The 11,402-nt window shown below is 41.0% G+C and overlaps 1 protein-coding gene across 2 annotated transcripts in view; it reads left to right on the plus strand.

Moving 5' to 3' along the window:
• The window catches only part of abca12 (ATP-binding cassette, sub-family A (ABC1), member 12), a 72,548-nt gene extending 63,084 nt beyond the window's left edge, over positions 1-9,464 (plus strand). Inside the window, exons 64-71 of one of the 2 annotated variants that reach the window (XM_036545149.1) lie at positions 50-159; positions 965-1,115; positions 4,424-4,558; positions 5,596-5,699; positions 5,800-5,892; positions 6,915-7,020; positions 7,863-8,000; positions 8,490-9,464. In XM_036545149.1, the coding sequence (XP_036401042.1) occupies positions 50-159; positions 965-1,115; positions 4,424-4,558; positions 5,596-5,699; positions 5,800-5,892; positions 6,915-7,020; positions 7,863-8,000; positions 8,490-8,597 (945 nt within the window). In that variant the 3' untranslated portion in view covers positions 8,598-9,464. The remainder of the gene's footprint in view (positions 1-49; positions 160-964; positions 1,116-4,423; positions 4,559-5,595; positions 5,700-5,799; positions 5,893-6,914; positions 7,021-7,862; positions 8,001-8,489) is intronic. The other variant, XM_036545148.1, reaches the window with a different exon arrangement.
• The last annotated feature ends 1,938 nt before the right edge of the window (positions 9,465-11,402 follow it).

Consider the following 11,402-nt stretch of genomic DNA (forward strand, 5'->3'; position numbering starts at 1 on the left):
GTGTTAGTGTGTGGAGTGTTCTCACTATAGGTCCTCTCCCTCCCCACAGTGCTTTGGGCTTCTGGGTGTGAACGGGGCTGGCAAGACCACCACCTTCAAAATGCTGACAGGAGATATCAGCCCCACAGATGGGACCGCGCAGATCCGCGACTGGGACGGGTAAGAGTCCGTGGTCAATTCCAACATCAGAACCAGCACAGTCATTATCAACCCATTGGTTCATTCACAATCACAGCTCTTTCTCTGTACAGAACTGGTCATCTACAGTATGATACAGTGGAACAGAAATAGGCTTCAGATGCAGTACAGTGCATTCAACGCAAAACCATCAGTGGTTTTAAAGAGCTCAGTGCAATGCTTATCACATCGCATTCCCACAACCACATAACAGCCAACCAAATCTCTGCAGTGATGTAGCCATAGTATAGTATATTGTTATTGCATGGAGAGCATGCTCTATAGTGGCTTGGTGCTGGTTTTTATAAGTAGCTGTAAGTAAGTGGCTCATTTGGGTTAGCGTGATGTCGTTGGCTTCCCATCCAAGTAATAATTAAACTCAGTGGTAGAATGAAACCAAATGGATGTTCTGCTAACACACATTGTAGTGTGGGGACAGAGAGGAGAGGGATGGGGAGTAGTGTGGTGTGGTGGTAAGGAGCAAGGCTTGTGATCCAAAGATTGCTGGTTCAATCCCCTGCTGGGGCACTGCAGCTGTACCATTGAGCAAGGTACCTAATCCACAATTTCCTTAGGAAATATCCAGCTGTAAAAATGGATAACATGGAAAACTTGTAACCTATGTAAGTCGCTCTGGATAAGAGCATCTGACTAAATGACAATAATGTAATGTAATTCCAGTAACACTGTTGTGTATCACAAAGTTATAGCAACCTTCAGAGAACATTATGTTCATTCAATGCCACTCTGTGTGTGTGTTCCCACTTCCCCCCTCTCCCCACCACAGGAGGATGGTGGACATCATCGACTGCCGTAACGAGGGCATCAACATCGGCTACTGCCCCCAGGTGGACGCTCTGGATGAGCTGCTGACTGGCGAGGAGCACCTTTATTTCTACGCCCGAATCCGGGGCATTTCCAGCAGGGAGATTGATGGGGTGAGACGCCCTGAGGGCACTGTGTAATGGGGGGGGAGTGAAGGGTGAGAGATAACGTAACCTCCCCTGTCACAGCTTCAAAAGGCCACCTCTTTTTGAGGCTTTGTGATCCCCTGTCCCCTATTATGACAGACCATACTGGGCATAAGCTTTGAAATCTCTCAAGCGACAGACCTAGGCTTTATCTTGGAATAGGTCTGACTGGATATTTATACTTGTCTGTTGAACGTGTGGATTTTCCTTCTATTAATTCCAAATCAAATTAACGTGGCTTCCCCGCAAGATTATCTAGGATGGTGTTTGCACTGCTCCCTGTCAGCAGTGACAGTGAAGTCTTCACACAGAATAATATAAGCACTGATGATGAGATTCATGGATTCCAATTGAGCCCAATACAAAACACCTTGTGAACTCCATTAATCTATGTATACATTAACAAACCAAGGTACATTGCCTCCTTAAACGACTATGATATGTTAAATATATGTTAAAGTATCAGAATCAGACTTTATTGGCCAAATATGCTTTTACACATACAAGTATCTCTCAGTACATTACACATTCCAATATCTCTCATAGTGCTTTCATACAATGTCGAGGTAACAACAACAAATACCACCCAGCAGCAGTGATACAACAAACAACAGCAGTGCAGGTCACATACATGGAGTGGAATAAGGATGGAATGAATGAGAGAGATATAGAAAATAAATATGAACAGCTACTGCACAATAAGTTATATAGAAAATAAATATGAACAGCTACTGCACAATAAGTTATATAGAAAATAAATATGAACAGCTACTGCACAATAAGTTAAAGTGTACATGAGTGCAGGCTGTGGGCCTGTACAACAATAGTTATAGACAACTATTATATTGTGTTATATACAGATATTGCACAATGAGCATTAGATAAAGTGTACCAGAGTGCAGGCTATGATTATATGTATAACTATAGCTGTATTACTATTGCACTGTGAGCACGCAGAACAGAGGTATAAAAATGATATAAAAATGAGACAGGTGCATGTCAAATTAGGCTGAGTAAATTAATTCCATATTCATTTCAAAATGTTTTTTTACACAAATATGATTGTTTTTATATTGCATTATAATTACTGTAACTCCAGCACATTGATGGTTGTGGGAGAAAAAGACTTGCTTGATTGCAATGATGAGGTCTGATCTCCTGAGCTGAAAGCTTCTGAAAAGTGCTCAGACATATCTCCTGGTGTCACCTGTGTCCTGGGCTTTTAAGCCATGTTTAATGGGATTGACTCAGGGCTGAGGCTATACAGTGACAAGGCTGATCTGAGCCCTGTTTGAAGGGAAAAAAGGGAACAGCTCAGAGGTGTGTATGAATATGTGATGGGTGCCGGGTAGGTACAGCAAATTCAGCAACTCAGTGGCCAAGCCATGACACCACTGCAGGCTGTTGGGAGCGGTATGGTGCCCTTTTCATCTTGACAGTAGTAATGGGTTGCATTTGTATACGGTTCATTTCCATAGGTGTCAAAGCACTTTGCAGTAAAGGTGAGAGACTCGCCTCAGTCACTGCCCATGTACAGCACCACATGGCGGAGTGGGAACGCTTCACTCATTTAATTAGACTGAGTGATGGAGATTAGACACAAAGCCAAATTTGGGGTTTGGCCAGAATACCAGAGAACCTTCAGCCATTTTCAGATATATGGCCTGGGATCTTGAATGACCGTAGTGAGTCAGGACCTCAGTTAACCTCTCATTCGAAAGCTGGCTTTAGCACAGTGTCTCCATGACAGCATTAGTGCTTTGGTTTTCTCCTGCCTCCCATTGGCACTCCAACACCACCTCCAGCAACAACCAGATTTTCCCAGGATCCAGTCCAATCCAAATACCGGCCGGTTCCAGCCCCACTTAGCTTCAGCCACCAGGCAGATGAAAGATGGAGGGTGTAGAGTCTGCCAGTCACAGAGCAGAAGCGCAGTTTTATCCGCATGCTATCTGTGCCATCATCCATGGTACCCTTCCTGACTCCATTATTCAAAAAAAATCTGCCTCTCTCCTTCTTTATTCCAGCGTTTGCTTTTAATTTGGAACATTGCCTCCTATTACCGTCAACAATGCTAACAGCGCTAAGCGCTGACAACCCTAAACTGTGAAGATAAGAATCCGACACAGAGATTATAATGGCAGCACTAATTGCCGTCATTGTCATTATTGTTGCGAAGCAAAACGGAATAATAAATTTGATGGTGATAACAGGCGTGACATCAGCAGTAGTTAATTTGCTGGGACAGGGTTATATTTCGCCCATCTGTCTGCTTCTGCGGATATAACAGGGGATGATGAAGGGAACGGGGCATGTTGCAGGTCTAAGACCTTGCTTCCTCTTACTTTTAACGAGGTGAGTCATTTCAGGTCAACGAAAGTGCATTCTGAGGAGCCTACTGAAATACCAGCGGCCCATTTAAGATCTGAGGCTCTCATAATGATGATACAGCGTTACCACAATGCTGTGTGGATATTACGTGCTGGCTGGTGTGAGCCGCAGCGTCGGCCTGCTCCAGCCTTACATTTTTCAAGCAAGCTGATAGAGGAGTCTCACCAGGGCCTTTTTTGCGCAGGCGTGCTTGTAATGTTCTTGCTGGTAATGTGCTGGGACTTCCAATTTGTTTGGTTCATTAACCTGGGCTGGTCTGGAACACAAGAGGAGATCCGCAGTGTGTGAATTACGTCAGATTCATGGAAATTTCCATTTTTTGGAGAGATGCGGGTGTCTGGGCTGCCTATATAGATGGCATATTAATAACCAGTGGGCCACTCTGGTCATTGTAAATGAAAGGCAAACACAGTCTGTTGTGGAAGTGCTTTTTAAATGTACAAATAATACACACTACATGTGTGAGCGCAGTTTAATTAAATGTCAAATGCTCCATTTTACACGATGCCAAATGTCAAGTGCTCTGTAGTTGTAATGTTCAGATCCAGTCACAATTTTGCTACAAGGCTCGCTGTTTTGTCATTTCTTAAATTTGAATTGAAACTGTGAGAATACAAAAAAGCAGGGAACGTGACTCATATTTTATGTGCGGTTGATTATACAGAGAGAGAATGACAGAGAAAATTACATTTTAAAGGTTGGCAGTAGAACAAGAGAAGTGCTTTGCCATAACAAAGGCATCTTGTGGATTATCTAATGTAATTAGACATAGGATGTGTCTTAAATCATTTGTCAGCTCTGGGGAAACGGATACAATGTGAGTCTGGGGACATATCCCATAATCCTCTGCTCCACCATTGCTCAGTTACATGTTTTCTCCACAGGTGGTGAACTACCTATTGAGGAAGCTGGAGCTGGCCTCCCACAGACACAACACCAGCCAGAACTACAGCTGTGGCACGCGCAGGAAGCTGTCCACCGCCCTGGCACTGATTGGGCACCCTCAGATCCTGCTTCTGGTGAGGAAATGCACAAGATGTCACTGTGGTGTAGTGTCATTCCACAATACCCATCAATTCATACCACCAAGTGCTTCCTCAGATCATGACAGATAACAGGCATTAAGTAGACAATCAAATGAGGCAGCCAAAAACAACACAATAGCAGTTGGCACAAGATGACATATCATTTTTCTCCTTAATTGCAATGACTATAACAATTCTAAACACTCTAATCAGATCAAGCAACTAATTACAGTGTTTAGAGTGATTAGATTAGAATGTACAATCACAATAGTAAATACAGACGATGTTATGGGTGTATCTTGTGTGTTGACTGAGTACCAAGCAGAGCAGTTTATTAGTTTATTATCAGTGGCAGTTTATGTTAAAATACCCTGCCCATGAACTGAACATTGAAAGACCATTTTATTTATTATGCCCAGTCGTGTTGGAATTTGCTAGAAAAACAGTTCTGATTAGATCCTGCCATTTCTCTGTGAATAATTTGAAGTATTGTAACTGAAGACTGAACCTTTTTTTTAATTCAAAATGGCTGTTGCTTTATCAGTTTTTAGTGTCTCTTAGAATGTTACTGTTTTTCATTTTTGACACTGCCTTTTATAACGTGTTCCTAACTGTGTGCCAATATTTCCTACTAGTTGGCTTTGAAAACAGATCAATATCAATGGGGCTTCCTTGAAAAATAAAAGATACATTAGAATAAGATGCATAAATACAAATGATCACCTGAAATTATAGCAGTTGATAGGATTATGGCCAGTTCCAAACTAAATGTTTCTCAACCCACTCTAGCGGTATGGAGTAAAGCTATTGGGCAGGTTGCTATTCTCTTGGCACACAGCATGCTTTCCACTCTGATAGGTATAGGAGCCCTGTGTGACCCACTTGAACTTGTCGTAAATGAGTGTGTGTGTGCTGAGTGATGTGCACAAAGTAAAAAGCAACATGCTCCATGCTGTTGGCACAGAGGGGCTGCTTCTGCATGTGGGTTGATGTATATCCCACCCCTCACCCCTTCTTCCTAACCCTCCCAGGATGAGCCCAGCTCAGGGATGGACCCCCGTTCCAAGCGCCACCTGTGGAGGATCATCTCAGAGGAGGTGAAGGGGAAATGCGCCGTGGTCCTGACCTCCCACAGGTACTGTGCACAGCTTTTCTCACCCTCCCCCCCCCCGCTGCACATACCCGAGCGAGTGAGTGATGTTGCCGAGTTGCTGACGCGCGACTGTGTCTTGCAGCATGGAGGAGTGTGAAGCCCTCTGCACACGTCTGGCCATCATGGTGAAGGGCCAGTTCAGGTGCTTGGGCTCTCTGCAGCACATCAAGAACAGGTCAGCTCCCCTCTGTCTGCCTCTGCTCAGGATGACTGTAATCCATTCACTTTGTTTCTCCATTCTCCCCCTCGCCTTTTTTTTTCTTTCTGTTTTTTGATCCTTTGACTGAGAATAGCACAGAAACACTGCAGCAGCCTTTACTGTTGCAGAGTATACGATCCCCTCAGGACAACAGAGACAACAATAATAATCATAATCCTCATCATCATCATCATCATCATCATGACAGTAGTTATAAACTTTATTTGTAGAATACCTTTCATACAAAGAAACAAGCAGTCTAAAGCGCTTCACAGTGGAATAAAAAAAGACAATACCTTCAAAATGAGGGGAAAATGCATACAGAATCAATGAAGTGGATAGAAATAATAAACTGAAAAAATGGGGGTAAAATCAATAACAATTATATGAAGACCATCTTAAAAAAGGAGTTTTCATTTGAGACTTAAACGTCTCAAAGGTCAGCAATAGATGAAGCTTCTCTTATTTTATGTGGTAAACTGTTCCTTAATTTTAGTGCATACACAGAAAAGGACTCATCACCACCTTTGGTACAAAATTAACATTGAGAACACATACGAGCTTTTTTTAGCAGATCTGAAGGTTCTGGCTGGCTGATTTGGAAATGTTAAAAGATCTGAAATGTATTCAGGTTTTGAGCCATTAAGAGCTTTAAACACAACTGAAATAACTTCAGTATTTATTCTAAAACTAACCAGTATCCAACGCTGTGACTGAAGTACTGGGGAAATAATATGTGCCCTCTTTGGAACGTGTAAGAATTCTTGCAGCTGCATTCTGTACAAGTTACAGCTACTCTTTTGATTTTTTGAAAGGCTAGAAAACAGAGCAATAGACAATAGTCTAACTGGTCTAACTGGCTAGTGATAAAATGTTCTATAACGTTCTAAAATTAGTACTGTTTGCAAGATGGGCAAAGGCCACTGGTGGGAAAAAAGCACAATAATGACAGTAATATAGAGATTGGATGACTGAGGTCTTCTGTCCTGATCTCTCAGGTTCGGCAGCGGGTTTACCGTCAAGATGTACCTGGCGGTGGCCTCCTGTGATGTGAACGTCATCACAGACTTCATGCAGCACCGGTTCCCCAGCACGTACCTGAAGGTGAGGCGTGACGAGCTACACAGTAAAAGCGGCTCTGGCTGTGCTTAGCCATGGCTCCGGTGCCAAACAGGCCGTGACATACCTTTCAGAGCAATGCAGATTGCCAGCTCACATAATTGCTCTGGGCTTATTCTACTTTTGAAAACCAGCCCTGCCCTTCAATAATGTTCCTTATCTGTCAAAGCAGGCCTTTTCCAATGAAACCCTGAAAGCTAGGAAATCAGAAGTTAAACCAAGGGCCCTTGTTTAAAATATCATGTGTTCATTTTTTTCATTTACTTGATACTTAAAACAGTGTCAACCTGTACACCTTTATGAAAGGGCTACAGTTTTGTTCTGTGTCAGTACTTTCATCAATTTCATCATGCAAAATATTCAGTTAAACATCTGTTAGGAGTTTGAAATTATACTAGTCCTCTGGGAAAATTTAAGTAAATTTCATGCATGGGTTGAATTTTTCCAGGGAACAGCACAAGGTGCCCTATACGTATTTTGTAGATCATAAACTTTGCCCTCAACATTGCACTATTTTTATAATGCACTGTGTTTGCAATGAGCGGTCTTTACAGTGCACTATGTTGACAATGTGCTGTTTTTACAATGCATTGTGTTACAAAGCACTATGTTTATAATGGGCTGTAGTCACAATTTACTGTATTCACTGTTTACTATAAACTTTGTTTACAATGCACTGTCCCCCTCAGTTGGGGTGTTAGACGCACAGCTAACCTCACCACCAGCAGTGTATCAGTCTCAGTGTCAGTGCCAGTGGGCACAGTGCATAGTGGGGCTTAGTGATGTTTGTGCCAGCCCGCTAAGGTGTGCCTGACCCCCCCACACAGGACCAGCACTCGGCCATGGTGGAATACCACGTGCCTGTGGCCCCTGGGGGCGTGGCTGACATCTTCGACCAGCTGGAGTCCCACAAGGCCGAGCTGCAGATCAAGCACTTCTCCGTCAGCCAGACCACCCTGGATGAGGTGAGTGAGAGATAGATTGCCAATTACATGTTTCTCTTTTTTAAACTTAATTTTTATTTAGTTTTAAACAATATTACAATGTTTTCATACAAAGACACTTTTCCTTTTCCAGCTGTGTCTATACATTTTTTCACATTGAATTTCAAAATGAAAATCTGTTCACCAAAACAATGATACACAAGGAAGAAGAGAAAGTGCATACAGGGTTTTGAGTTCCATTTTGAAAGTACATGGGCTTTAGGGAGTTTTTCCGTTCCACCTATGACTTATAGGGACACTTCACTTCTGTAGTATGCCGCTCATTGACACCTTGTCCATATGCATTAAAATGTAAAATAACATTAAAAATCATTAAAAAAATTACAGGAGACGGGAGGCACAGTTTGATGTATATTAGTCAATGGGCATCGTGGGCTCGGGGACTGCATATGCAGGTGACGCTGTTTACACTCCCATTTGTCCTAACTGTGATCGTCTTCCCATGCCTAGGTCTTCATCAACTTTGCCATGGGGAAGGTTGGCATGGAAACAATCCCAATCCACAGTGAAGGCTCGGACTCCGAGAGTGTAGACTCTATAGAGGCCATAGACACTTAGGGGATGAAGGAAGGACAAGGGTAACATCTTACCCATAGTGCAATTTTTATGTAAGGAAGCAATCACTTAATTTAAATGCAAAAGCAATCTTCATGTATGCACCTTTAATAGTCATTATGTTTATTTTATGGTTATTGTTGTTATTGCCGGCCCTACGTGAAGGTTAATTCAGCTACCCTGTTCTACTTCAGCTGTAACTTTCTATCAAGGTTAAAATCTTGTGTAGATGTAACATTCTTAAAATGTTCTTTGTAATCATACTGTAGTCACATGATCATGTTACTATAATGTTATTGTAACGCTGACAGAATACTCAGATTTGAATGGGGATTAAGTGGCCACCACTGAATGAGTGTGCAACATATGCCTGATCTAATAGCAGGGGGGCAAGCACTGAACAATGCAATAGATTGTTTACTGAATAAGCACATGTGTGTATTTCACTGTCCTGTTTCATTGGAAAGTAATTTACCTATCAGTACTTTAAAATTTAGATTAAGTCTATCACTTAATTATAATAAGAATATGGAAATATTACTTTTTTTGAAAGACGAATAGATTGCTTAAGAGGTTTGGAATCTATCTCATTACATGAACGATTAATTGCAGGTACTGTTTTTGTATGAATGAAGTGCCTTGACCATGAGATTTTTCAGGTTGTCCTGAAGGTTGGTTTTTTCAAGCCAAAGACTTCATATATAGAACCGATGCAAAAAAAATAATAAAAACAGTTTTGCCAAAAACATAGAAACAGTTGTTTTTTCAAGGGATTGGTTTGATAACATTACTTCTTTTGCATCTAAGATTACACCCATCATTTATAATTATTTCTTTAAATGTTACATTTTTATTGCTGTAGGCTACTTTCTCCAGTGACAAATTAATCAGTCTCTACATCTTTGCTTTCATTAATGTTTTCTTAGAGGGTTTTATGCAATGTTTCTCATGTAAAAAACGTTCTGAATATTTCATTACAGTTTCCTCTGCTGCTTCCAGGCATCTTTCTCATGAAAGACTGTACTGAATATATTTTTACATTAAAGCTGTGCCTCAGATTCAGAGTGGAGTCTTTTTTAAACACAATATCAAAGCCATCGTTATTTTTAGAACACAGAGTTTGTGATTTTAACCGTTTAACATTTTGTATTGATCACATTGTGTGTCTTATGTTATTCTCAGCAATCTTTGCAAAATATTTTCACCAACAAAACCACCTTACTCACATGTACAAGTAGTCAGTTCAGTGGCCAGTAAAAATTAAGAGCATGAAGCCTAGCCAACTAGCTGTATTAATAAAACATGGCTGTGTGTTAAATACAACACACAGCTATCCTAACTGGGTAAATCATTAACAAATTCCTTTGGTAAAGCATACATACTGTAGCTAGCTACTGGTTTGCAATCTGAGAGCCATTTCAGAAACGGACTCAGAAGTATTTATATAGTATATTGCATTATACAATAATCAATCAGCAATTCTTGATGTAAGATAATGTTAACATATGCTTCAGCTTAAAGCAGATCTTCCTAACACTCCAGCTAGGACCGTTTTTTTAACACAAAGGTGATACGTAGACCTGCTGCAGTTTGCCAGTAATTGTAGATGGCAGTGTTTAAGGCCTACTGTTTATCTTGGCTTGCCATTTTATAAAAATGTTTTAGAAATGTATTTCAGCTGGCCGATTAATTTTATTTCTTCATTAGCAGGACCGTTCCACTAATTTGATGACTGAATGTCTCTGAAATAATACTTCCAACTCCTGGTCAAGTTTCATACCCAACATGATGCCATCTGAACAATTTATCACACAAGGCAAAAACGAAATTCCACTTTCATACAAGAATTTGATACAAAAGAGATACTTTTGCTATTTCTTGATTTTTTTTTTTCCCTGAAAGAGATAAATCCCTGCCTAACTGATATCAGGATGTAGCCAAGTTACAACAAATAATTTGGGTCACATTACATTAGGAAAGTAAATAACCACTATAAAGCGATAGAACGTGGCTCTGTTTTCATCTTTTTTTCCAGAAAGCATCAGTAGGCCTACTAGATACAAAATGATGAAAACATTTCTGTTTATAGTTTTTTCTTTTTACTTAATGGTTTGAATATAATAAATGTTTTGATAAGGATGTAATAATGACATGTGTCATGCAACAGACACTGTCTTCAGGCACCGAGGCTCTGCAGACTTGTGAAGCTTGATAAGTCTAAATGGCGCACCTTTCTGCATAGGGATATGGATAGGTTCTTTATTTTTTAGTCAAAATAACTAAGTTGAACTTCGGAAGATGCCTAGTAATAACTTGCCATTTTAAATGGCTGATTACACAGCACAAGGAACAAGCCACATAATGACACTACCTAAAACTGCATTGTTTGCGGCTGCAGTTGAAATTGTCCGCTCGTCTACTCTAAACCATAGATGATCTATTAAAATATATTCAACTGCTTCGTTTTTCCGTCCTCCGTCTAGGCTCTAGGGGGTTCCGGTATTTTCTGCGTTCCTAAGGGGGATTGTGCTCAGTGGTCCGTATTTTGACTACTGACTTTCTGTTTTAATCCACACCCTCCATGACAAACAAGCAAAGTACACTTACAGTTCAATGACAGAAGAGAATTTTCAATGTGACGCACACCCACCTCCTAAACTCCTCCCTTTCCTCCAGTACTGGCGGGAGTTGCAAAACCAAAACGGGAGCGGATATAACGTAATTACGTATGCAGCTGGCTAAGTTAGCCCACTTCTCTGAGAAGAATCAAGAAGGAACAAGACCTATGTAATAAAACCCAGAATCGAT

This window comes from Megalops cyprinoides, chromosome 14, assembly GCF_013368585.1.
Source record: "Megalops cyprinoides isolate fMegCyp1 chromosome 14, fMegCyp1.pri, whole genome shotgun sequence".
Taxonomy (NCBI): domain Eukaryota; kingdom Metazoa; phylum Chordata; class Actinopteri; order Elopiformes; family Megalopidae; genus Megalops; species Megalops cyprinoides.